The 27,643-nt window shown below is 44.2% G+C and overlaps 2 protein-coding genes across 2 annotated transcripts in view; both read right to left on the reverse strand.

Annotated features, from left to right (window-relative positions):
• Nucleotides 1-6,341, reverse strand: part of SNRNP200 (small nuclear ribonucleoprotein U5 subunit 200) — a 52,496-nt gene extending 46,155 nt beyond the window's left edge. The window contains exons 1-5 of the mRNA XM_087969891.1: nt 6,165-6,341; nt 4,421-4,584; nt 3,043-3,214; nt 1,475-1,667; nt 324-379 (exon numbers count right to left, since the gene is read on the reverse strand). Of these exons, the coding sequence (XP_087826017.1) occupies nt 324-379; nt 1,475-1,667; nt 3,043-3,214; nt 4,421-4,584; nt 6,165-6,209 (630 nt within the window). The 5' untranslated portion in view covers nt 6,210-6,341. The remainder of the gene's footprint in view (nt 1-323; nt 380-1,474; nt 1,668-3,042; nt 3,215-4,420; nt 4,585-6,164) is intronic.
• Nucleotides 6,342-12,042: 5,701 nt separating this feature from the next.
• On the reverse strand, nt 12,043-22,519 carry LOC113426316 (pituitary homeobox 2-like). Its single transcript, XM_026688678.2, has 3 exons — nt 21,975-22,519; nt 18,868-19,082; nt 12,043-12,925 (listed from the first exon to the last, which is right to left on the reverse strand). Exons 1-3 carry the CDS (start codon nt 22,060-22,062, stop codon nt 12,425-12,427), a joined length of 804 nt encoding a protein of 267 aa, XP_026544463.1. The 5' UTR covers nt 22,063-22,519; the 3' UTR covers nt 12,043-12,424.
• Nucleotides 22,520-27,643: the final 5,124 nt, after the last annotated feature.

Genomic DNA, 27,643 nt, shown 5'->3' on the forward strand with positions numbered 1-27,643 from the left:
CCAGCCAGCAATGGAGAATTCTGGGAGCTTGGAGACCTCTGCACTAGTTAGTGCCAAAATGATGTCCTTGTTATTTAAGGAATTGCAATGCCTTGGAGTTCATTGTTTTACGATGGTTACATTGCTTGGAACCTGGCATAGGATTTATTTTAATTTAATTTATTTTAATTTGACGTTCTACAGCAGAGCTCCCCAACTTTTCTGGGTTGGGGGCCCAGAGGGAGGGGAGCAGGGGCCTTTATGCACGAGACAGTCATGCAGTTAGTGGGTCACGGCTTAGGCGGGGGACGCCTGCTCTACAGCACGGGAGCCTCAATGCTCACCTCTTCGTCGGACTCGAACTGTACATTCACTCCGTAAGTCTCGTCGATGTTGTCGTCTGCAAAAGGAAAGCAAAAGATTTCAGTGAGGAAAAGAAGGGAGAGGCAGTCTTTCCCTTTACAACCCTGGCTTTTCACGACCGTTAAGTTACGATGTGGGGGGGAAAAGGTTATTTTACAAAATTCACACCACGCAAAGGCTTTCGGGCGTGAAGCTCATCCTTCCTTCCCCAGCTGGAGCTTCTGCAAAGCTCCCTGTCATCCCAATGCAACAACTAAGGTTGCCAGAAGTTTCCCATGATCAAACTTAGCAACCCAAACCGCAGCCCAATCCTTAAAATGCTTTTCAAATCTTGTAGATCTCATGAAGAAATCACCAAAATGTTATACATCCAAACTAGACCGGATTGTTGCTGCGTCATAGATGTGGGCGTGGGCATAATTTTGTATTTTATTTTGTCACGGATACGTAGTGTATATTGGAGGTGGAGACCCTTTGAGAGCTGCATGCAATGGAATTTCATTTTAATGCATGCCGATTGGTGTATGTTCGAAGTGACAATACGGTTACTCCAAGTCTAAAATGTTCTACCGTGTTTCTCATATAATAAGGCTGGGTCTTATTTTTTTTTGAGCCCCGAAAAAATGGCTAGGCCGTCTTTTCGGGGATGATTTAATTCCCCCCCCCTTGCATCTTCAGGCGGGCGGCGACGGCTTGGATGTTGACCTCGGCGTTGGTGGGGCACTTCGTATCGGGGTCAACGCAGGCAGCACCATATCCGGGTGTGCAACAAAAGTACTTCCTAACGGCAAGCCCCCCCACCATTCCCCCCCCCATTTCGCATGTTTTAATATAGGCATTAATTTGGGGGGAGGGGCTTAATTTCATTTCATGCTTATAAAACATGCTGGGACTTCCTATTGGGGGAGGCCGTATTGTTGGAGAAACAGGGTAAGATTTAACCATCTTGGAAACACCCCTGACCCTCGGGGCAGAGAACGATGAGGCAAACAGAATTTTTCAAATGCAGCCTCTCATCACCACGTCCTGTTTGATCAAACAAAGAAAACCACTGTACTATAAGCTGCCCCCACCCCCCCGGTCCTAATTCAGAAGAGCAAAAGCTGAAAGGAACCGAGGCCGCAGATTATACCCATATTCTGGATCTCCTTGTCTCCGCCATAATCTGTGATCTTCTTGCCCAGGTTAACCAGGACGTGGTAACGGGTGTCGTCGGTCTGGCCCAGCAAGAGGTCGATCTCCTTGCGCCGTTCCTTGTCTCGTAGCTTTTCATTTTTCAGGACAGCCAGCACTTCATCAGCAGCCCCACAGAGGATGTCTCGAGGCTGCAAATTTATATATATATAAAAATATATAAAAACTTAAGAAAACACACACACATATATATTTCGATACCATTATATGTATCCATTGATACCATTCCTTTTGCGCCCAGTTTAACGGCTGAAAACTTGAGAACATTTACCCTGTATCATAGGACTCATTTGTGGGACGGCGTGCATCTGTATTTGCGCATGCATTGAGCAAAGTCACATTATGGGATCCAGGAGGGGTCTTTGGCGGCCTTTTCTCACACACACCCCCGCCCCCAAAACACAGTTATTCTCCACACCGCAGGCCTTTAGGAATTAAGAGCTGGCTGCTTTCTTGAGCCTTTGATTACGTATAGTCTATTTTAGTTCTGTTTGCTAGTTTATTGCCTTAGTTGGTTTTTAATAGAATTCTTTATTGGCCAAGTGTGATGGGAGACACAAGGAATTTGTCTTGGTGCAAATGCTCTCAGTGTACGTAAGGGAAAAGATACATTTGTCAAGAGTCAAGAATCATAAGGTACAACACTTAATAATAGTCATAAGGTACAATAAGCAATCATATTCTATTCATTCTTAATATGTTTTCATTTGATAACTGTTTTATTATTTTACATGCCATGTTGTCTGAGCCATAAACATGTTTCAGGAAGCGATAATAAGCATTTGTGGAAACACAACATAATGGGGAGCAATTCTTTGATAATACTTCAGCTACACCCCTGAACGATCACGGTTAAAAATAAATAAATCCAAAGTCAGTTCAAACACCAGGAATCATATCTCAGCGGCGCTATTGGGGAAAGACAGACTGGATTAAGTTATCCATAAAAAGATAATAATGAGGCACCAGCTTGTTTTCTTTAGTACAGCATGTAAAAATTCAACATCTCAAGAGTACAAAAAAAAAGTGGATTTCCCAAACACTACATTAAGCTCCTAGTTTCTACACTGAACCAAATGACATGTTCGTTTTACTCAGTGGACAGAAACAGCAAAAAACAAAACAGCCGATCATCTTGAAGTGTTAAGGTATCTGTTTTATTTCTTAAAATGTATTGGCCGTTCAATTCCAGTGGACTCTACAGAAATGATAAAGGGCTTCACAAACCTATCTGACTGTGTTTCTACACAAGAACTCAATTATGGTCTCCTATAGCAGGGGTCTCCAACCTTGGCAACTTTAAGACTTGTGGACTTCAACTCCCAGAGTTCCTCAGCCAGCAAAGCTGGCTGAGGAACTCTGGGAGTTGAAGTCCACAAGTCTTAAAGTTGCCAAGGTTGGAGACCCTGTCCTATAGCTTTTGCACAAAAATGCAAAGACTGGGTACAAAGTAGGGTAATTATGAAATCTCAGGTAGGACAAATGCAGCACCTGTTTTTCACTCACCTGATCACCCAGAGCCGCCTGAATGAAGCTCAGCAAAACTTCATAGGTTTCCCGAGTCTCCTTCGTTTTGGGTTTATAGATAATCCCTACCATTTCATCAATACCCTCGGAAAGCAGGGTGTAGCCTTTCATCTTGTTTATGTCATGCCTGTCTTCATCACGTTTGCGCCTCCTAGGAAACCAGGAGGAAGATTAGCCAACAGCCAGAAAAGACACAAGAAAATCTATCTAATGGAGAGTCAAGAAAGCTCTTTCTGAGGATTTATATTATACACAAATGTGTATTTTTTCCTCTGTCCAGATCAAAATTATTCTGATACGGACAGCATTTTAATTACTCTGCATTCAGCTCAGGATCCTCCTTTAGAACTGCTCAGTAACTAGAAATCCATCTCTTTAAATTATCCATCCTTTCTCCCCCTCAGACACACCCATTTTCTTTTGATAACGATATTATCAGTTATTGAGAAGCTGAAAATCTGCTCACTTTTGTATTAGATTATCCTAATAAAAGTATCATCCAGCTATGTTTTATGACAAAAATATACATGAATTAGTTCCTTCCTCCATTAACCCATCTGTGATTTTTTTTTCTAAATACACAAATCTTCTTTACCCACTGATGGGATAGCTGGTACCCCTATTATTCTACTTGGCAGTGATCTTGTGCCAATGTATTTCAAGATTATGAAATCCTATCTCTCCGGGATCACCAACCCTCACCATCTTGAAGCACAATAACCACCTTCTTTTCCTACGCCCAGAGGAACATTCTCATTAGCTTGTCTTTATCTTGTCAATTTTCTCTGCTCCAGGCCTCAACTTCTATCTATTCAAAGTGCTTAATCAGAATTGTTTTTTTCACAGCATCTTCAACATCAACCTCTAGTTGAACCTTGAAGAGTGAGATGAAGTAGACCCAAAGGTGCTTTTCCAGGAGGCAACTGGACTTTCTTGTTTTTGTTTTGAAGATATTTCGCTTCTCATCCAAGAAGCTTCTTCACCTCTGACAGGATGGTGGGGAAAGGAAGCTCCTGTCAGAGCTGAAAAAGCTTTTTGGATGGGATGAGAAGCAAAATGTCTTCAAAACAAAAAACAAGAACATCCGTTGCCTCCTGAAAAAGCATCTTTGGGACAGCCATGACCAGGATGACTGAGAATCTCTACAGACCTCTAGAAGTAAAGTTTTCCAGAAGACAATATGGAAACGTTTAATATTCTGATCAACTGAACATGCAGTGCTGGCACATCAGTGTGCAATAGAAACCTCAGTATCATAAGCAGAAGATGCAATGAGCATGTCAGATCCATCCCACTCTGGAATTCACTCAACTAAGTATGATATTAATAGGCAACAAGCACATAATTCTTTGCTTACTTCGCTCTTCTTTCTTCCTGCATCTGGGGTTTGGTCCTTTGGGCCTTATCACCCATGCGGGTGCCCTCCAGCTTCCCAACCAACGATAAGACCTCTCCTGTGGGCTCATCGCGTCTGGTCCGGTCAATCAGAGACCGGTCAGCTTGAAGCACAAGATTAGAGTTCTGAAAGAATTGCCAGAGACAGACAAGAGAAAGGGGGAAAAGAGAGATTAAAGAGATTATTCAATTCTATATTCTGTTCTATTTCTATCCTATATTCTATGTTGTATTCTATTTCCATTCTATATTCTCTTCTACTTCTATCCTATATTCTAGTCTATATTCTATGTTGTATTCTATTTCCATTCTATATTCTCTTCTACTTCTATCCTATATTCTAGTCTATATTCTATGTTGTATTCTATTTCCATTCTATATTCTCTTCTATTTCTATCCTATATTCTATGTTGTATTCTATTCAATTCAATATTCTCTTCTATTTCTATCCTATATTCTATCCTATATTCTATGTTGTATTCTATTTCCATACTATATTCTCTTCTACTTCTATTCCATATTCTAGTCTATATTCTATGTTGTATTCTATTCAATTCAATTCTGTATTCTCTTCTATTTCTATCCTATATTCTAGTCTATATTCTATTTTGTATTCTATTTCCATTCTATATTCTCTTCTACTTCTATCCTATATTCTAGTCTATATTCTATGTTGTATTCTATTTCCATTCTATATTCTTTTCTACTTCTGTCCTATATTCTAATCTATATTCTATGTTGTATTCTATTTCCATTCTATATTCTCTTCTATTTCTATCCTATATTCTATGTTGTATTCTATTCAATTCAATATTCTCTTCTATTTCTATCCTATATTCTATCCTATATTCTATGTTGTATTCTATTTCCATTCTATATTCTCTTCTACTTCTATCCTATATTCTAGTCTATATTCTATGTTGTATTCTATTCAATTCAATTCTGTATTCTCTTCTATTTCTATCCTATATTCTAGTCTATATTCTATGTTGTATTCTATTTCCATTCTATATTCTCTTCTATTTCTATCCTATATTCTATGGTGTATTCTATTCAATTCAATTCTGTATTCTCTTCTATTTCTATCCTATATTCTAGTCTATATTCTATGTTGTATTCTATTTCCATTCTATATTCTCTTCTACTTCTATCCTATATTCTATGGTGTATTCTATTCAATTCAATTCTGTATTCTCTTCTATTTCTATCCTATATTCTAGTCTATATTCTATGTTGTATTCTATTTCCATTCTATATTCTACAAGCTCTATACTTGTGCTTCAGTACGAAACTATGTGGTCGGGTTTAGTTTTGGGGGAGGAAAATAAGGGGGACAAAAATTCAGCCTCTGCCTACCAAAGCTGGCTGGGGAATTCTGGGAGTTGAAGTCCTCCAGGCTTAAAGGGGCCCAGGTTGGAGACCCCTGGCCTAGAAGATCTCCCCCCCACACACACTTCTCTGGGCCCCGACGGCTTGGAGGAATCCACCCCCCACCCCCCCAAGGACGGCCGAGGATCCCCAGAAGAGGGAGGACAGGCCAGGCTTCCCTCCCGGTGCCTGGAGCCACCTCGGGTTCTCCATTCCCAGGCCTGGACTTCCCAAGCCGGCTCCCTCGATCCCCCTTCCGCGGGGCCCAAGGAGGAGGAGACCCCAGCCCGGGACAGGCCCACGAAAGCGGCGCTCTGCCACCCCGGCCCCGCACTCACCGCCTTGTACTCGTACTGCAGGCTCCGGGCGGTCACGTCCGCCATGACGGCGGCGGATCTTCGGGGAGCTCCGGCCGCTGCTTCGTCCTCCGCCCCGGCTCGGCTGGGCCTTTCTCCGGCCGCTCCGAGTCTCTCTTTTCCCGGGCAACGCTTCCCACACGCACAGGCGGAAGAAAGGGGAGAAAAAGAAAAACACGTTCGGAACTTCCGGTTCCGGGTCAACTCCGGTAGTCCTTCCTCTTTTTTCAAGGCTGGTTCTGGGTGCCCGGAAGGAGGAGGAGAGCGTGACGTAAGGATCCCTAGAGGGGACGTCCTTTGGCACGCGCGCTAGACGTGCGGGTTTCTTTCCGACTTCGGCTCTGTGTGCTTCGCCCCGCTCTGGAAAGGGACGGCGGGGGTGGCGAAGATAAAAGGAATAACGGAGCGGGAAGGGGCCCCAGCATGGCGGGCCAATTATTCTCCAATCTTTTAAAAAGTCCCCGATGATGGAGCGCCCGCGACGACTCCCCAGGGAGGGAAAGGAGAAGAAATAGGAATATAGAACTTAGAATAGGAGACAGAATAGAATAGGAATAGGGATGGAACAGAATAAAGAAAAGAATAGAATAGAATGAAGAATAGAATATAGAATAGAATAAATAGAATATAGAATAGGAGACAATAGAATAGAAATAGGAATAGAATAAAGAATAGAATGGAATGGAATAAAGAATAGAATGGAATGGAATAAAGAATAGAATGGAATGGAATAAAGAATAGAATAGAATAAAGAATAGAATATAGAATAGAATACAATAAAGAATAGAATAGAATATAGGAGACAGAATAAAATAGGAATAGAATAGACTAAAGAATAGAATAGAATAAAACTAGCATAGAATAAACAATAGAATAAAGAATGGAATGGAATATAGAATAGAATAAAGAATAGAATATAGAATAGAATAAGGATACAATAAAGAATATAATATAGAACAGGAGATAGAATAGAATAGAAAATAGAATAGAATAAAGAATAAAATAGAATAGAATAGGAAGGGACCTTGGAGGTCTTCTAGTCCAACCCCCTCCTCAAGTAGGAGGCCCTATTCCCTTCCAGACAAGTGGCTGTCCAGTCTCTTCGTAAAAGCCTCCAGTGATGGAGCACCCACAATTTCTGGTGGCCAGAAGTTCCACCGGTGAATTGTTCTGAATCCAATAACTGGACAATTCTTAAGAACCAAGAATCCGGAGTGACTTTTAAATTGTCCAATTATTCACATCCACTTTTTTTTTAAAGGGTATTTGACATCATAATGGCTGTAGAGCTGCAGATGCTTTTGGAAGAAACATACTGACGGTGCAAATATTGTAAATAGTAAATAAGGAGCTGAATCTTGTGAGAAAACCCATGAATGATCTGAAAAGCGCGTCCACCGTTTGACAGGCTGCAGCCTGTCTCTGCAAGCTGATCTCCTGTGCTCTTGCTCGGGTGCTATGTTTGATTCTCCCAGTTGGGCAACCAAGCGTGGAGGAGATCATAATCTTGATGAAGTGAAGTTCTTTGAGGACATGTCACACTGACCTCTTCCAAGTGGACGGAGGAGGGCAAGGTCTGTTTATATGTGTACCATGGTCCCATCACTTCCTTTGTAGTGGGACTAAAATATACTCCTAGCATTCTGTCAAGAGATTCCGATTCCAGGAGGCTGATGACTTGTTTACGCCAAGAGATATTTTTAGATCTAACCAAAAGACCTCAATTCACCAGCAGCTGGAATGAACCAGAAGAACCAAGACCCTTTGCTGCTCTCTAACATGTCCTTCGTACAACAAATACCATTGACCTAAAAAAAAAAAACCTACAACCAAGACCATACTCCAAATAGTCATAGTGTTTATATTTGGAAAAGTCAGATTTGGAATTGATGCAAGGGGATTAAATGGGGTCTCCTTTGTCTTCCCTGCCTGTCAATTTGTTCAGCTACATAAGGGGTCTCCAGGCTTGGCAACTTCAAGACTTGTGGACTTCAACTCCTGCTGGCTGGGGAATTCTGGGAGTTGAAGTCTACAAGTCTTGGAAGTTTTTGAGCATGGAGACCTCTGAGCTCCATGGATCTTCCCGCAAGGCTTAGTTGTGTTGGCAAGCATAGATCAAAATGGGGAGTCTTCCCTTTGAGGGCATTTAAAGGTGAGTTACAAGGTGCAGGAATGATCACTCAACGTTCCTCCCCTGGAACCAATTTCCCCAGCTCAAATCTTGTAACTCTCAACCTTTTTGTGTTCTGAACTAGGTTTCCCAAAATCATCCTGACAAAACCCTTTTTATTTAGGCTAATGTGTAATTCCTCTCATTCACATCCAGCAAAGTCCCGACGAACAGTTTTTCAAGAGATTGCACCTTAAATCAGGCTGGGAGAATTGTCAGGCCGATAGCTTCCAAATGCCACGCTGTAGCAGAGAATACTTGCCAACAAGTCGGGAACAGATCTTCACCCTCATTAAATGAACTAATTGTCTCCTGCAAACCCCCGCTCTCCTTTCGCTCCTCTTTATTCCCTATGGGAGGGGCCATTCACCGTCCACCTGTACCTTTACTCCCGAGTCAACCCTTGTTCCTTAACTGTTCCCTTCTCCTGGCAGCTCTGTGCATGTGCACACTGGGAACAGGCTCCAGCTGTTCTTCTGCCTCACTGATGTCCGATTCCAAAGGCAGCTGATAACTGTCGGACGGACCTGGCCCCATCTCTGCCTCTGACGCAGAGCCCTTGTCAGAGCCTTCCCCAGACTCCAGGACTGGCCCAGGTTCCTCGCCAACCTCCTCATTGTCCGAGTCTGCCGCCAGCTTTGCTGGCTGCTGGTGGGCCACAACATTTTCTTCCCCAGAAACACACAATAAGAATTGTTGTTTGGTCTCCCTTCCTCAAAGGGGTGGCTAAATAAAACATCCCCATCTCCCCCTGTTGATTCACCATGGGAAATTCCAAACGTCTGCAGGCACATTTTATTTATTTTTTTAGAAAAAAAATCTTATCTGTGACCCACTCCTTAAATGTCTCTGGTTACAGTAAAAATATTATACAGTTAAACATTATATAGATAGATGATAGAGATGAAATAGGTGGGCATGGATGGATGGATGGATGGATGGATGGATGGATGGATAGATAGAGATAGATAGATGACATGATGGATGGATGGATGGATGGATGGATAGATAGATGACTGGATGGATGGATGGATGGATGGATAGATTATAGAAAGATAGAGATAGATGATAGAGATAGATAAATAGAAAATAGAGATTAATGAGATAAGATTAGATAGGTAGATAGAAAATAGAGATGGATAAGAGATTAGAAAGATAATGATGGATAGATGGATAATAGAAAAATAGAGATAAGAGATAGATGAGAGATAAATAGATAGAAAATAGAGATTGATAAGAGATTAGATAGATATGAGATGATAGATGGATGATAGAAAAATAGAGATAGATGATAGATAGATAGATAGATAGATAGATAGATGAGAGATAGATAGAGATAAAGGGTGAAATAACACAAATCCTAAAACAGCAGTAAACATTTCAGGAAAATAACTAACTATGGTTGGAGGAGAGCTTGTTTCAAGGTTGCCTTCTGCGATTGTGAATTCCACTCACTGGCGACACGCTGAGTGAAGAAGTATCTCCTTTTATTAGTTCTAAATTTATCAGCTGCACTTCCAGATGGATCAGGCAAAAAAGGACATGATTAAAAGGTCTCCAGATAGTTTTCAAGGACATTCTTCATTTGGAAGGGCAGCGGAATTCGTAGTAGAGAGGCAAGTTAGACGTGATGTGGGGAGGGCTTAGCTTGAGGTATCTAGAGGGCACCTGGAGGGGAAGGATGGATTATGGGGATTAAAAAAAGAGAGCTTCCATCTGACACGTTCATCTAGCAGAGAAGGAAAACCTTCTGAAATACGTCCGCCGGATAGAAGAGGAAGGAGAAAATAGGTTGCAATGCAGCCCAGTTTTTTAGTTATTTGCAATAGATTGCAGCCCAGTTTTCAGAAGACTCCTGAGCTGATAAAATGACAAGGAGTCCTTGACTTATAACAGTTCATTTAGTGATGGTTCAAAGTTACGATGGCCCTGGGGGGGGGGGGAATGTTAATTACGACCCCTTTTCCCATTTATGACTTGGACCTCCCCGGATAAACGGGATTGTTAAATTTTCTGAAATGGAAGAGGCCATAAAGCAGCCAAAGGAATGGGAAGGCTTTCTTAGCCCTCCGTCAACTTTGGAGCTGCAGGATTGATGGTGTAGGATGCCAAAAGGCTCAGACTGGGAGGATGAAACTCAGACCGAACAGCAGGATAACACAGCTGGAAGGGAAGCTTGGAGGTCTTCTAGTCGAGCTCCCTCTGCTCCATACCATTTCAGACAAGTGGCTGTCCAGTCTCTTCTGAAAAACTTCCAGGGAAGAAGCGCCCACAACTTCTGGTGGCAAGTTGTTCCACTGGTTGATTGTCCTCACAACATTAGGAAGTTTCTCCTTAATTCCAGGTTGCTTCTCTCCTTGAGTAGTTTCCATCCGTTGTTTCTTACTTCTGGTGCTTTGGAAAACAGATTGACTCCCTCTTTTTTGTGGCAACCTCTCAAATATTGGAACACTACTATCCTGTCACCCAGAGTCCTTTTTTTCCCACTAGACTAAACCTACCCAATTGCTGCAACTGTTCTTCATAGGTTTTGGCCTCCAGCCGCCTAGGAAAAGGAGAGGAAAGCTCAGGGTAAAGCTGAAATTACAGCATCCAACCACGGTGGCACAGTGGTTAGAGTGCAGTACTGCAGGCTCCCTGCAATTTGGCAGTTCGAATCTCGCCAGGCTCAAGGTTGACTCAGACTTCCGTCCTTCCGAGGTGGGTCAAATGAGGACCCGGATTGTTGGGGAACAAGAGGCTCACTCTGTAAACCACTTAGAGAGGGCTGTAAAAGCACTGTGAAGTGGTATATAAGTCTAAGTGCCATTGTTATTTTCCTTCCTTCCTTCCCTCCCTCTCTCTCAGTGGTTAGAATGCAGTAGTGCAGGCTAATTCTGCCCACTGCCAGCAGTTCAAATCCCACCAGGCTCAAGGTAAAATGAGGAGATCCAGATTGTTGGGGGCAAGAGGCTGACTCTGTAAACCACTTAGAGAGGGCTGGAAAGCACTGTGAAGCGGGATATAAATCTAAGTGCTATTGCTATTTTTCCTTCCTTCCTTCCTTCCTTCCTTCCTTCCTTCCTTCCTTCCTTCCTTCCTTCCTTCCTTCCTTCCTCCCTCCCTCCCTCCCTCCCTCCCTCCCTCCTTCCTTCCCAGTGGTTATAATGTAGTATTGCGGGCTAACTCTGCCCACTGCCAGTAGTTTGACTCAAGGTTGACTCAGCCTTCTGTTCTTCCAAGGTGGGTAAAATGAGGAGCCAGATTGTTGGGGGGCAAGAGGCTGACTCTTTAAACCACTTAGAGAGGGCTGTGAAGCTCTGTGAAGCGGTATATAAGTCTAACTGTCTGTCTACTATCTGTCTAGTGATATAGGGGAGTGGGCCAGCACAAGAGGAGAGCAGGGGGATCTAATTCCTTTTCACGGCCCTGACCTGGAATTTTCTGGGCACCCAGGAGGGGAAACTGAGGTTAATAGTGTTGTAGAGATTAATGAAGGTGAATAGAGCGCCAACTAGCTGCCTCCATAGGTCTATTCTCCAACTCGCCTTCCTGTTTCTAGCGCTTATTCCCTGAGTTGAACTGAGGCTGTTATGGCTATACCGGCTTAGGATGAGAGGAGTTGTAATACAACACCCATGGGGTTGGCCAAGTTGAAGAAAACTGCCTTGGTAGAGGGGAGGTTTGGGGGGGGGTTTCCCCCTCCTCCTCTTTTATGTTTTTGAGAGTTTCTGCTTTGATGAGTAAAAACAGATGTCCCCCCCACTCTAAACATCTGATCCTGCCATCTTTCCAGGATCATTATTATTAATTGATTAATTCCAACCACCTCGGGTATCCAACCCTGAACGGTTCAGATGAAATTAGACTACGGTTGGGTGCTTTGTAGCCTTTCACCAAAGCAAGATCCGGGCTAAGAAAATACTTGAAGCGGGCATGGTCTTCAGAAAGGAGACAACCCAAAACATTGGCCAACCCTAATCTTTCTCCACCCAGGACTTGAAGAGGCTTTTAAAATTCATTTGGACGGAGGCCGCTGGGAGGATTCTTAATGGGATACAATTCTGATCATCTCGCCACCTGCAAACCAGCGTCACACCGGCCTGTCCAGGTGATACTGGCTTGAGCTGGGGCTGAGGGTCTGGGCGGCACCATAATCGAGAGGGGATTGTGGCTGTTTCGCTCTGAGTCTCAGTCCCGCCAGGCTTGAGTTGCAGGGGTCCCTGTACATGTAGGGCGAAGGGGCACCAGGCCCATACATAGGACCCGAGTGCCCGGGAGGACTTGCCAGGCTGTTGAAGTTGTCCAAAGACGGGACTCTGGGCAGAGAAGCTCCCGAGGCGGCTGGGAAGACATTCTGGGGCACGAAAGAATTGAGGTTGATGGAGTTGTAGAGCTGGAAGCCTTTGCTGTGGATAGGGCTGCCGTGTAGCCCCTTAGGAGTCCAGGTATTATAGGCGTAGGTCGGGTAGAGGTCATCGTAAGGGTTTCCGGTCAACCCGTTCAGCTGGGAGCCAAAGGCTCCTTTGCAAAGCTCCGTTTGCTGGTGGCGTTCCTTTTTCCGCCACTTGGCTCTTCGGTTCTTGAACCAAACCTTGAAAGGAAAGAGGTCAGGAGAAAAAACATATCAGTCAGCGTTCCAACTAACTAACTCAAAAACCAATAAACTCAGAGGTATAAATTTCCTTTAAGTTCCATTTTATGAGAGTTGTCATATTGGCACAACTGGGACTGGAGGCTAAAACCTAGGAAGAACAGTTGCAGGAACTGGGCCTGGCTAGTCTAGGTAAGAGAAGGACCAGGGGAGACAGGAGAGCAGCCTTCCAATATTTGAGGGACTGCCACAGAGAGGAGGGAGGGGGGGTCAAGCTATTTTCCAAAGCACTTGAAGGCCAGACAAGGAATAATGGATGGAAACTGAACAAGGAGAGAGATTCAACCTGGAAATAAGGAGGAATTTTCTGACAGTGAGAACAATCAACCGGTCGAACAGAAGTTGTGGGAGCTTCATCCCTGGAGGCTTTGAAGAAGAGACTGGACTGCCATCTGTCAGAAAGGGTGTAGGGTCTCCTGCTTGGGCAGGGGGTTGGACTAGATGATCTACAAGGTCCCTTCCAACTCTGATTATCTGAAAAATAATTTGAATTTCTTGATCCAAATAGTTCCTGCCCTGCAGGTCCTATGAACATATTTTGAACAAGGACATGCCTTCATATTTTTTTTCCACAACTGATACAATTGTTGGCTGAGCACGAACGAAAATAGCCAGAGAAATGGTTTAAGTCTGGGAAACAAGCCCCTTGTCAGTCCATTGGGGTGCTGATTGACCCCCAGCCTACAAGGTACTTAGGAGCCAAGGGTACAGGGACACAAGGAAACAGCAAGTAATGACTTAATAGCTGGTCGTCCATGCCCTAATTAACCACTAAAAGCCCATACCACCAGGCACCATATAAATACAACGTGTAAAACAGCCTAGTGCAGGGGTTCCAACCGGGGTTGTGAGATGATATTCCAGCCCCCCCCCACCCCCCAAAAAAAACTTGGGTTTAGAAGTTTCAAAATTATAGTATACATGTATAGCTAGCGGGATACCTGTGCTTTGTGACAAAACTTTGTGATAGGGCTATGCAGAGAAATCCGTTTATGATCCATTGGCTCAGTGCTGGTCGGTGATTGAAACACATAAGGGAATATCACTCCCGCCTCCCGGAGTCCATAAGCAGTTCCATAGATGGAAGGCGTAGACTTTTTGGTGAGGTACCGACGTTTAGTACTATAAGGAGCCCCAGGCTGCTCCTGAGTGAAGGAGTGGAACATCTGCCTGTTTGAACTGAGGTAACGGAAGAGAGTTCTTTTCAGATGGGGAAGGGGAGTAGAGCTCCTTAGCATCAGAGCGTGTTAATTGCTGTATAAGAAATCATAATGAAATACTAATGATCCAATGGTCATTTTGAAAAATCCTTTCTTAGCAAGCACCTAGAAGTCAAGGGGAACATATGTGCCAAATTCCAAGTTTGTAGGCTTTACAGTTCTGGAGATTTCATGATGAGTGAGTGGTACTTGGCATATATATATATATATTATATGCATATAATTATTTATGTTTTTAAGGGACTGTGGGAATATATCAGAAGCATTTTAGGGGTGCAGGGTATAGAAAAGATTGTGAACCCCTGGGCTGGTGCTCACATTCTAGAGACTCAAGTTCCCTGAAGATGGAACTTTATCCTTGGAAGAATAAACCTTTGCTCTCGGGGACCGATTCAGACTGTATCCCGCAAGCGCTTATCCTGGGAGACGTATATTTACTGACATTTGCAAAATACATCTATGAATGCTTTTGGTTTGTCCCATTCTCCATGCTTCCATAGAGGAATGCGTGAACAATCATAGGACATGTGGTGTGTGTGTGTGTGTTTTTAAAACAAAAAAGAAAAATCAGTGTGTTGCAGCAACAGCACTTAAGCCAGCCTGCAAGCCTCAAATCGGACATATCGTCCCATCATTTCGCGGTGATTTACACCAGTTTTCCTTCCCGTCTTTCCCCTTCTGCCGTCTTCCAGATGCACTGTCACTCAATCCCCCACCCCACCCCAGTTCCCAACCAGAATGTGGCCTCAACACAACTGGGATTGGAATGTGTATGGAAAGGCAGAGGGGAAAAACTCTGCACTGCAAAAGACGTGCCTTGGAGGAGAAGTGTGAGAAAGTTTGAAGCCTACTCAATGTCTATGGAGATACTCTATCCTCCAGGTCATGGTTGTCCTAACGGTGCTTTTTCCAGGAGGCAACTGGACTTTCTGGTTTTTCTGGTTGTGCTTCTCATCCAAGGAACTTCTTTAGCTCTGGACTGGATGGTGGGGAATGGAAGGAGTGATCCTCCTTGCAGATAGCTGGACATTTGCAATGGCAACTTTAAGACTTGTGAACTTCAACTCCCAGCATTTCTCAGCCAGCCTTGCTGACTGGAGAGTTCTGAGAATTGAAGTCCACAAGTCTCAAAGTTGCACAGTCTGGAGACCCCCAAAGGAAAGCAATTCCACCTTAATTACGCAAGGTCTAAGATGAGCTGGAGAATTGCTTTGATGGGCTTTCAAGATTCTGCTACGTTGTCCTACTGGCCCTAAAGATCTCTCCTTTCTTTTGCGAGTTTGCCAACCTCACAAAGGTTGACAATTCCTGAAGAAGTTGGGGTATAACAGAATAACAGAGTTGGAAGGGACCTTAGAGGTCTTCTAGTCCGACCCCCTGCTCAGGCAGGAACCCCTATACCATTTCAGACAAGTGGTTGTCCAAACTCTTCTTTAAAAACTTCCAGTGTTGGAGCATTCACAACTGGAGGCAAGTTGTTCCACTGATGAATTGTTCTAACTGTCAGGAAATTCCTCCTTAGTTCTAAGTTGCTTCTCTCCTGGATTAGTTTCCACCCGTTGCTTCTTTTTTTTTTTTTAAAACAAGTTTTATTAAAAGTTTCAACAACAAACAAATCATTACATATTAAATCTTTCCCTGCCTTTCTACAATAATTTCCCCAATATTCTCATAAAACACAAACAAACACAAACAAACATAAAAAAATCTTTTAGTAAAGTACCTTGGCCCCAGTTACCTCTCTTTGCATGGGCTAAAATAATAGCGCATATCACTCTTCACAATTCTATCTTATTTAATCCATCTTAATTAAATCATTAAATTTGTATCTTTTGCCCATTCATTATCCCTCTATCTCTTCTTATAATAAAAAGAATTTCTCCTGAAATCACTAATCAGAGTATGATGCCTTTCTATCCTCCCCCCTAAGTTAGTAAAATTAAAATTCAACATAACAAATACCCAATTTGGTTCTGCTTGGTACATTCTATCCACCAAAAATGTTTAAATACATTGTATCCTCCTTTCCTTCGATATTTTATTACATTTCAAAAATCAATCATTATTAAATCAATCATTATTAAAAACTTCAACATTTCAATTTTAAACTTCAACATTTTAATTTCTTATTAAATCTTAAACCATTCTAATTTACTATTTCAAATATAAATGTTACAATACCATCTTCTGTACCTTAGCAGAATCTTTCTTACAGAAATTTATATTTCATCCTTTGTCTCTAAAAAAATCCCTCTTCTCCCATCCAATTTTAAAGCTTTGAGGCTTTTCTCCGCCTTTCCCCTTTCTTTCTTCCCCACCAAATCTTCCTACCCCCCTTCTTCTTCTAACCTCTGCCTTGCTGGGATCCCTTCTCTGTTGTGTTCCCTTTTTCTCTTGTTTATTATCATTATATTTATTTTGCATCATATTTTTCTCTTTCTCAAATGTTTTTTTTAAATCTTAAGTCCTTCATTTTCCTTGCTCTCTTCCTTCCTTCTTCCTTAAATAAGTTTTGGGATTCAATGAAGATGGCGTCTTCGTCTCTTCCTTGTTGTTCTTCTTCCGTTTCCATCTGTTCCATTGTCTGTTGGTAATTGACCAGCGCCATTTCTAGAAATAGAAAAGCTTTTTCCATGCCATCTTTGCAGGCTGCTTTTGTTTGCTCATATTCATCCCTCAGGTCTTCAAAAAGGAAAGCCATTATAAATAAATCTTTTCTTTTCTTTATTCCTCTTCCTTCTTACACCAACCAAATATTCCGAGAGAAAGGCAAAACAATCCCAAAATCCACAATCCTCAATAAATCCAAGCAAGCCAAAATTCCCCCTTCCTCTTCCAGGGGTGGTATCAAACAAATAAAAAAAAAGAGTCCAAATCTATATTTTAAAGCCTTATTAAGATTATATTTCTGTCCTCAAGTCTTCAAGGCATCTCCTCCAACAAGATCCAAATTTATATATTTTCTTTATCCTCTCCCTTCCGGCTTAATTCCGTCAGGAGGGAGAGTAAACTTTCCCTTCAGCACCTCAAAATAGCCGCTTTTTTTTTTTTTCTCTTGTGGAAAAAATCATCAAAAAACCATCTTTTCCAGGAATTAAATTAGATAAATCAAAGCCCTGGGTCAACCAAGAAGAACTTTCACTTTCAATAACTTTCTCTTCTTCCTCCTGCGCATACTTGGCCCGGCTGTCAACTTCTTTGTGGCGGCCATTACGGACCGCCGCTGCACCGTCCTGGTAAAAGGGGGTTCTGCCGGCCAGGAGGGGGTCTGCAACACCCCAAACCCTTCCTCCGGATCCCCTTACCTTCAGCTACCCCTGCAGGGCAGCCTTGCTCCGCACCCGTCCGGGTCGGAGCCCCAAAACGGCTAGCGCGGCAGGGATCGCGCAGCTTCGCGAATCCCTACCGCTCGCGAAGCCGACAAACCGGAAACTCCTCCACCCGTTGCTTCTTGTCCTGCCCTCAGGGGCTTTGGGGAACAGCTTGACTCCCTCAGGCAACCCCTGAGATATCAGAACACGGCTATCATGTTCCCCCAGACCTTCTTTTCATCAAACTAGACATTCCCAATTCCAGCAACTGTTCTTCATACGTTTTAGCCTCCAGCCCCCTAACCCTCTTTGTTGCTCTTCTCTGCACTGTTTTTTAGATTGTGACAATCAAAGCTTGATGCGGTATTCCAAGTGTGGTCTTACCAAGGCATTATAAACTGATATCAATACTTCAAAGAAAGGTAAGCCAAGAAATTCTGATTTTAGCAAAAGTGCTTAGACTTATACCGTATATCGCTTCACAGTGCTTTTACAGCCTTCTCTAAGCGGTTTACAGAGTCAGCCTCTTGCCCCCATCAATCTGGGTCCTCATTTTATGGTCCTTGGAAGGACAGAAGGCTGAGTCAACCTTGAGCCAGTGAGGATTGAACTGCTGGCAGTGGGCAGAGTCAACCTGCAATACTGCATTTTTAACAGGAAGGAAGGAATAGCAATAGCCCTTAGACTTATATACCGCTTCACAGGGCTTTTACTCTCTAAGCGGTTTATAGAATCAGCCTCTTGTCCCCAACAATCTGGGTGATCATTTTACTGACCTTGGAAGGAGCCGGTCAGGATCGAACTTCTGACACTGGGCAGAGTTAGCCTGCAATGCTTCATTCTAAGCATTGCAGCACCAGGAAGGTGAAGGAGAAAGGCAATAAGAGGAAGGAAGGAAGGAAGGAAGGAAGGAAGGAAGGAAGGAAGGAAGGAAGGAAGGAAGGAAGGAAGGAAGGAAGGAAGGAAGGAAGGAAGGAAGGGCAATAGCACTTAGACTTATATACTGCTTCACAGTGCTTTTACAGCCCTCCCTAAGTAGTTTACAGAGTCAGCCTCTTGCCCCCAACAATCTGGATCCTCATTTTACCCACCTCAGAAAGAAGGAAGGCTGAGTCAACCTGGAGCCTGATGAGAATCGAACTGCCAAATTGCAGTCAGCCGGCAGTCAGCAGAAGCAGCCTGCAATACCGCACTCTCACCACTGCCGCCACCGTGGCTCATCTTGCCAAGGTTTGGCTTTCAGGCCACTCCCTTCTTCCAGGATTCATCCCTGGTGTGGCTGAGCTAATTTGAGGAGCCGTTTCCCTTGTTTCCCCGCCTCCCCATCGCCTCTTTCCACCGGGACCCTCACCCTTATCCTCGGCTCCGTCAGATTGGTCCAGCCTGCTATCTCTTCTCTTGTGCTCATGTCCGGGTAGCGGTTTCGCTGAAAAGTCGCCTCCAGCTCCTGCAGCTGCTGGCTGGTGAAATGGGTCCTGTGCCTGCGAGGCTTCTTTTGACCCGTGCTGGCTTCCTCTTCACCGCTGGAATCCGAAGATTTGCCCCGAGAGGTCTCGCCATTTTCTCCTGGAGAGGAGGAGGAGGAGGAGGACAGAAGAATATCATCAAGGAATACGCCGGTCGCAAACAGAACTCTTGAGTCAAGCAGGTTCCTCAACGAGCAAGTTCATTAGATGTATCCTATTGGCACGGACTGGTGAAAACCAATTCAATGTCTCTGCGATTTTCATTGAATTAAAAGTAAAAGTTACCTAGTTATTCGTGTCAATTACGGCAGCGAGAGTCTCGCTTGCCCAAACTTAGAAGTTAAAAGAAATTCCAAATGACGAAGCAATAATAGATAAGGTTTTTCAATGCGCCGAACCAGTTTGACATTAGAATTGAAAGAACGGGACACATCAGAACGTTATAAAGTATGGGACAATTTTTATGTATGGAGGGATAGGAAAGGAAGTCTATAAAACGTAAAATAGAATTTAAGACGTAACAGAAATGCAGTACAATAAATAAGATATAAAATGATTTTTTTAAAAAAAAGTAAAAGTTTCCCCCAATTCCCCAAACAATCAGTCACATGGTCCAATCAAGGTGCTGGCTGGTTGCTTGGAAACTTCACTCCTCCTCTCTTCAGCCCCCTGTGGGGATGTCCTTGGTTCCCAAGACAAACTATTTGGTTTTGCCTACAAAACCCCACCTCTACTCCCCCTCCCTATCCCTCAGCTCCAGGGTGGCAGCACTGAAGCCTCCAAGATGGCCTTGGTCAAGCCAGCTTCAGGGTTGACGCGGGCCCTGGACACCAGAGAGCTTTCCTGATCTCTCTGAGCGGTCACTAAGCCGCCAATCGTAAGTCAAGGACTACCTGTGCAGCAAAGCAATACAATCCCACACCATCCGGTTGTTGCTGGGAATGAGAAGCAACCCCACGGTGGTCTCTGCGGAGAGAGCAGCTCCTCTTGGTTCCCCTTCTCCCTAACTCTTTTCATCCCAGCCAGGCATTGCACTGATGATGTTACCTAGTTTGGTCATGAAACATCTGCAAGAAAACCACCAAGCTCAGAGAACACCAAGGACCCTACAATGGCCACTCCTCCTCCTCCTCCTCCTCCTCCTCCTCCTCCTCCTCCTCCTCACAAACCCCACTCCCTTCTAGCACTGATGGTGTTACCAGGTTTGGTCATGAAACGTCTGAAAGAAAATCCACCAAACTCCAAGAGCACCAAGGACCCCTCATTTCAACGCTGAGTTGCAAATATTCTCTTCTGTCCTATCTTAGTTTTACTTTGCAACAATATTCTCATTTTTCCTCCTCCCTCCACTTTGGAGTCAGCTGTTTGGGTTATCTTCTTTGGTTGTCGACGTTGCTTTGTACGCTGCTCTGTGAACCGTTTCAACTCAACCACCAGGAAAGACTCTTTAAACACACATATGAAGGAGAATCAATCTGCGGGCAAGTGGGATTTTTTAAAAAGTTGTTTTCATCAGTAGAGAGCATGGCAGAAATATTAGGGACGTAGGGAAATAGAGGGACCAAGGAGACCAAGGCAGAATGGTTGCTTCTTCTATATTATTTTTTAAAACACCAAAACAGCAAATGGCAAAATAGCAAGTATAATCCTATTGCGCACGGAATGGAAACATAATATAATATTTTCCCCATTCCCCTGAATGGCATAACCCTTACATAGGCATTTTTCTTCTGCTGAATCCCGAAAATTATCAAAATGGGACTCAAGAACAGCGGGCAGCTTTTCTTCCCTGAAGTAAACAAGTTCAGGGAAGTTTTGCAGACACAGAAGAAGCTAGTCAGTTCAGCATTAAAGATCTCCAGGAATTGTGAGACTTGACGAAACTGCCGAAATCTTGCAATTAATATTTTAAGCGGTCACCCCTTTCTTACTGAGGATTACCACAGGCCCTCCAACACTTGAATGTTTGGTGAACTTTCCTTTCTTTCCTTCCATAAGAAACACTTCCTGACTCTGGTTCCCTAAATCTACATACATTGGGACCTCGTCTTACACTTTGAGCATATTATGCTAGGTGAAGAAAAGCATTTCCCCTTCCATATAGCAATGCACACTATAGAGCCCTGCACACCAGAACAACTAGACACAAGGACAGTTTTTTCCCAAATGCCATCCCTCTGCTAAACAAATAATTTCCTCAACACCGTCCAACTATTTACAAACTCTGCACTACTATTACTAATAATCTTCTCATCGCTCCTTATCACCCATCCCCTCCCACTTGTGACTGTATGACTGTAACTTTGTCACTTGTATCCTTACGATTTATATTGACAGTTTCCTAGTATGATTTGATTGCTTATTGTACCCGATGACTATCATTCAGTGTTGTCCCTGATGATTCTTGACTCTTGATGAATGTATCTTTTCTTTTTATGTACACTGAGAGTATTTGCACCAAGACAAATTCCTTGTGTGTCCAATCACACTTGGCCAATAAAGAATTCTATTATATTCTATTCTATTCTTATTGTACCGTATGACTATCATTAAGTGTTGTCCCTGATGATTCTTGATGAATATATCTTTTCTTTAATGTACACTGAGAGCATTTGCACCAAGACAAATTCCTTGTGTGTCCAATCACACTTGGCCAATAAAAGAATTCTATTCTATTCCATCTGCATTTTAAAACAATGTTAATGTTGTGGTGGCAGAAAGATGGGATCAAGGAAGGAGCTAAACTTGTTTGACCCGAGGCAACGCTAGGACAGTGTAAGCATTAGCCATACATCATGGATGACGGGAGCGTTTTCCAGCAAGTCTTGGATTCTTTAGTCCGATTTGACTTACCATGATTACAGGATATGGTTTATCTATCTAAAGTGGGGAGAGGGTTGCACATTCTCAAAAGTAGCCCCCTCCCATGTCAATGGTTTGCAAGATCCCCAAACCAACCTGAATTTTTTCCCCCCAAAACCCCATGCCTTACCACCGCTTTCCACGCCGGTTGTTCCCGAGAGAGTTTGTGGTTGTACCCCCTTCGCATTTCCATCGGAGGCTTCCAACAACGTTGACATAGTTCCCAAAGACGCGGAAAAAAAACCAAGCTCTCGTTCCAGTTTGGAGTTGAGGAGGAGGAAGAGAAGGTTGCCCTGTGTGCCACGCGTTGCAAAGGGCCTTCCTGGCGGAAAATCCCGGGGTGGACCGATGGGAAAAGGCTCAAGAGGAAGGGAAAATAAAATATGGTGGTAATCTTGAAGGACTCCCTTTTACAAAAGAAGAAACGGTCCAGGCTAGATAACTCTCTCTCAGGAGAACTTTAGGTGTTTATCCAGTTCTAAAATCTCCAGCAAGGAGGTCCTCTTCACATAACCCTTTTTCAAGAGGGCCACTTTCTTCCCAGCAGATCTACCTCAAGATCTGGCTGCAGGATATCCCTCTGCCAAAAAGACACTGGCAACGTCCTAAGGGTCTCTTTTACTCTGGAAATATGACTTCTTTTTCCCTTTCACCCCCTCACCCCTCTTTCCCTTGCGTGTTTATTTCCCTTTCCCAGGGCCGATGGTTTTTTTTGGTTTGGCAGGAAGGAGGGGTGTGGATGTATGTGTGTGAGGGAGAGAGTGTCTGTGTGTCAAATATCAGGGACAGCTGAGTGCAGCCTAACCAGGTGCCAATCAGCCATGGTCTCCCCCAAGTGGGCTGGGGAAGTTGGCCTGAAGTGGGGATGGATGGAAGGATGGCAGCTGAGAGACCACGGTTGTGCTCAGCCTGCTCCGGAGACGAGGCTAAAAATGCATATTTCAGCACCAGTTGCTTGGTGTGTGTGTGTGTGGGGGGGGTGTTTAACATTTCCTGAGAGTCCAGAGCCCTTCTTACAAGGTCAGATCTGAAAGTCTCTCTGATCCCAACTGGAAATCTTCCTTTTCGGATTCTCACCGGGTGGAGATTTGCAGCCATTTCGGTAAATGGGCAGCCACTTCTCTAAATTGAAATGACTGGGGGGGAAAGTAACTTACTACCATGTTTAGAAATGGAAATAGAATAACAGAGCTGGAAGGGACCTTGGAGGTCTTCTAGTCCAACCCCCTGCCTAGGCAGGAAACCCTATACCACTTCAGACAAATGGTTGTCCAATCTCTTCTTAAAAACTTCCAGTGTTGAAGCATTTACAACCTCTGGAGGCAAGTTGTTCCACTGGTTAGTTGTTCTAATTGTCAGGAAATTTCTCCTTCGTTCTTAGTTGCTTCTCTCCTTGATCAGTTTCCACCTGTTGCTTCTTGTCCTGCCCTCAGGGGCTTTGGGGAATAGCTTGACTCCCTTTTCTTTGGGGCAACCTTTGAGATGTTGGACCACTGCTATCATGTCTCTCCTAGTCCTTCTTTTCATCAAACTAGACAAAGCCCCATTCCAGCCACCGTCCGTCCGTAGGTTTTAGCCTCCTGTCCCCTAATCATCTTTGTTGCTCTTCTCTGCTCTCTTTCTAGAGTCTCAACATCCTTTTTACATCGTGGCAACCAACACTGGATGCAGTCATTTTTCACGCAACCGTTGTAGCCTCTCCTTGGTCACATGATCAAAATTCAGGCCCTTGGCAACTGGCATGTACTTATGACGGTTGCAGGGACCTGGGAATTGTGTGATTCCCTTTTCCAAGCCAGATTGGATCCTGCAACGTTTTCCCGGAGCGTGTATAAAATTTGGCTTCTTTCGTGAGAGAGATGGGTGGCTAAACGCTTCGATCGGTTTGGCTTTGGGACTCCTTCACCGCACGCAAGGCCAACAACCTACAAACAACGAAGCCACACGCAACCGGGCACCCCGTAAATACAATGCAAAGAATAACCCAAAGCAGACATGCTGATAGAGAGGCGTTTCCCTGAGGATGGGCTCCAGCATGAATCTGAAAGCTTGGAAGACGAAACCTCTGGTTCCGGTTGACCGACACAAATCGTTACCCTGAAACCTTTACCTAGGAATATTCAGGATTCTGGAAGGAAGATCTGTGGAGGAATGTTTGTGGTGATGGAGCCTGGAAAAAGGAGATTTCTAGAGGTTCACAGGCCTTCCTGAAGGCAAGGCAGGGAAAAAGTGAGATTAAACTGACAGGAGATAAATTTCAGAAGTGGCTGCCTAGTTTTCCCAAGGGGTCCTTTTTCAAAAGGCAACTGGACTTCCTTTGTTTTTCCTTGAAGACGTTTCGCTTCTCCAAATGTCTCCAAAGGAAAATCAAGAATGTCCAGTTGCCTTTTGAAAAAGGACCCTTTGGGGTTCAACCACGACCTGGATGAGACTCTTCGTAGACGTCTGGCTACCTGAGTAGGCGTGGGATGCTTTCTTGGGACGCTTTCTTGGGTCATTTTTGTCCAAGGCTAAGCATTCCGGACCGAATGGCTGACGGATGGCTGGAGAGACAGGTGGGAGATGCCAGCACTCTCGTTGTCTAATTAGGCCTTGAAAGATGGAGTGGGGGTGGCTGCTTCGGAGCCATCTCAAGGAGGTGGTCAGGTTTCCATGTTTCCTTTCGGGGGGAGGATTGAGGCACGCTCCAGGTTTGCTTACTCGTCTCCCGGGCTCTCGAGACAGGCTGCTAGTTACTCGGGAGTCCTGTCTTCACTCCAGACAGCTGCAAGTTTCGGAGAACTTTCAACTTGCGCCCAAGATGTCTTGGGTGCCACTGGTTTTCTCGCAAGCCTGAAATTCAGCCTTCCCCAATCTGTCTCCCTCCCTCACCCCTCATTCAGATGTGATGGGTGTTGCATTCCCATACATCTGGAAGGCCCCAGGTTAGGAAGGTGGCTACGCATAAGATCAGGTGAACGTCTTCCATAAAATACTGTATTTCTATTCTGCAGTCCTCTGGGTGTCCCAGGATGCTGGTAAGGGATCTACAGCAGCCGAGGGGTCCTTAGTTTTAAGCGGATACCATTTCTGGAGAAGAGGAAGATGTGGTCAGATGTGAATGGGCCTGTGGTCATTGCATCTCTTCACAGGACTTGGTGGGACCTTGATGGGGACCTTGGCGGGACCAAGACCAGGAAATGGGCGTGCTAAATACAAACTTCTCCAAAAACTGTGTGGCATCTGAACCTGTTAGGTGCAGACAACCATATAGAGCAGGGGTCGCCAAACTTTTGCACCTCAGGGACCACCAAACTCATAATTTTAAATCCTGCAGACCACTAATATGAATTTTGACTGACGGTGGCTTGCTGATGTTGGTGAGAGAGAGAGAGAGAGAGAGAGAGAGAGAGAGAGAGAGAGAGAGAGATCCGATCTAACCTTGGAGGGTTGGTAGTGATGTTATCTCTCTCTCTTTCTCTCTTTCTCTCTCTCTCACAAACACACACACAAACACACACAGAGGTCCCTCACACACCCTCATCCCCTCCAAGGCAGCCACATTCCCTCACTAACCTACTTTTCAGCTCCGTTCTGGGGTGGGGGAAGAGAGAGAGAGAGAGGAAGAAAGAGAGACAGTATCTTGCGATCCCAAATAAAGAATGATCAATCGGTAGGAAAATGGGGTGGGGGATTTTCCTGCAGACCTTTTTGGGGGGGTTTTCCCAAGGACCACCAAAATTTTCTCGTGGACCACCAGATGAGGTGATCTTGGAGAAGGTAGGCCAAGGCAGTTAGCAAAGCAAGAATGAAGGCTGGGAAAGGAAAAAGATGTTAGAAAGAAATTTGACTTCTCCTGGGCGGTTGATGGTAGAATGGGGATGAAAGTGAAAATGTTATCAGACTTTCAAGATTCCATGATTACATCCTGCATGAATAAAGTGGAGTCCCCTTGGCTTCCTTGGGGAGTTCGTTTTTTCACCTGGCCTATCTTGAAGGGTTGACAGCAACATTGAGGGAAGACCACCAGGAAATCTTAACGGTGCAGATAAACATCTTGGGAGTAAACCATGGCAAAAACATTTCTGTCTTGCTGCAGGAATCAGGAATTCATCTGGACTGGAAAGAAAGTTGACTTTTTCTCCAGTGAGGCCAAGAACCACCAGTTCCCAGACTACAGATGGCCAATGTGTAAACTGATGAGAGGTCCTTGGTGCTCTCTGAGCTTGTCTTCTTACGGAGGTTTCATTACCCAAACTAGGACTGAGAAGAAGGACCAGCACTGATGATGTTTGGGTAACAAAACATCCTCAAGAAAACAAGCAAACCCAGGGAGCACCAAGGACCCCTCATGTCAACCCTGAGCTACAAAATATTCTCCTTTATTCATGTAAATTTAGCTGTTGGCACAGTGGCCAAACCATTCGCCAATCCATCAGCCCAGTTAAGGAGGAGGCGAAGATTGAAGCATGGACATATATAACGTCTTTGCCAACTTTGGACTGCTTTCACCAATCAGTTGCAATACTCTAAATTTGCAAACTACGTGTGCATTTTTTAAAAAAGTTTTCTTTCTCCTCCTTTTTTTTTTTTGCTATCTCCTCTTACACACACACACACATACACACAATTTTAGTTGTTGAGTTTTAGCTTCTTCTTGAGAGCAGGAGAGAGGCAGACGTGTTCCATGTTCCGTGTGTCCTTCTGCTTTTATGGCCTGGTGCCATTTCCATGCATTGTTTTCTTTATTGCTCCGGCTTTTACCCTCTGTGAAAGCTGCCCCCCTCCCCATCTTGCTCTGGACCCCCCCCAATCCACCAACAGCTGTCCTGACACAAGCTGGAATCCGGGGACAAATGGAAACAGCTGAGAAGCCATCCTGCTGGGAAATATTTCACTCTTTGGCCAAAATGGCTCCAGCTCTGAAATTCTATGGGGTAGCCCCCTCCCCATCTCCCCCTCCCATCCTTTACAAAGAAATGTTTTAGAGGAGTTTCTGCATGCAGAGCCCACAGCCCGATATGTCGTAAACATTTCCCCAGAAATCTCAGGTGGGTCCCTTCAGCGCTCCATAAACAGGTGGCGTGATCCATCGAAAGCTACCAACTCTCCATTTTCTCCTGACAGCGACAGAAAAGGATGAAAAAAATTAGCAACTTGTTTAAAAAGCAAGACAGGAAGACAGTCGACCCTCATTTGAACTGAGCTGCTGGAGAAGGTTCCTGCAGTCTTCCTTGGACTAACAAGCTACTACTGCAGCCCGTAACGTCAGATGTGTCCCTGGAAGGGAAAAACCACGAAACCACGCCTCACTTATTTTGGCCATGTCACGCGAGGGAATTCACTGCAGAAGGCAATTATGATGGGCTCAAGATCCAGATGGATCTTGACAGACCAGAACCCTGGGCCGTATCTAACAAAATGAAATTCAGTGTAGAGAAAAGTAAAGTCCTACACTTAGGCAAGAAAAACCCAAAGTACACATATAGATTGGGTGAAACCAGGCTCAATAGCAGGAACTAGGAGAGGGATCTTGGAGTCTTAGTGGACAACCAGCTAAATAGGAGCCAGCCGGGTGCAGCAGCAGCCAAAAAAGTCAATGCAATCCTGAGTTGCATTAACAGAGGGATACAATCAAAATCAAAGGAGGTACTAATACCACTCTATAAAGCCTTAGTAAGACCACACCTAGAGTACTGCATCTAGTTTTGGTCACCACATTATAAAAAAGGATGTTGAGATTCTAGAAAAAGTGCAGAGAAATAAGGAGATATTTTCTGACAGTGAGAACAATCAACCAATGGAACAGAAGTTGCCCTC

This window comes from Notechis scutatus, chromosome 7, assembly GCF_049901735.1.
Source record: "Notechis scutatus isolate UNSWTSFEM ecotype Mainland chromosome 7, rNotScu1.2, whole genome shotgun sequence".
Taxonomy (NCBI): Eukaryota; Metazoa; Chordata; class Lepidosauria; order Squamata; family Elapidae; genus Notechis; species Notechis scutatus.

Coding starts and splice junctions, on each gene's coding strand:
- LOC113426316 (XM_026688678.2), bottom strand. CDS start 22,062: ATGTCAACGTTGTTGGAAGCCTCCGATGGAAATGCGAAGGGGGTACAA. Junction 19,083..21,974: donor AACCGGCGTGGAAAGCGGTG/GTAAGGCATGGG, acceptor CCTCCTCTCCAG/GAGAAAATGGCGAGACCTCT. Junction 12,926..18,867: donor TGACGGAGCCGAGGATAAGG/GTGAGGGTCCCG, acceptor TTTCCTTTCAAG/GTTTGGTTCAAGAACCGAAG.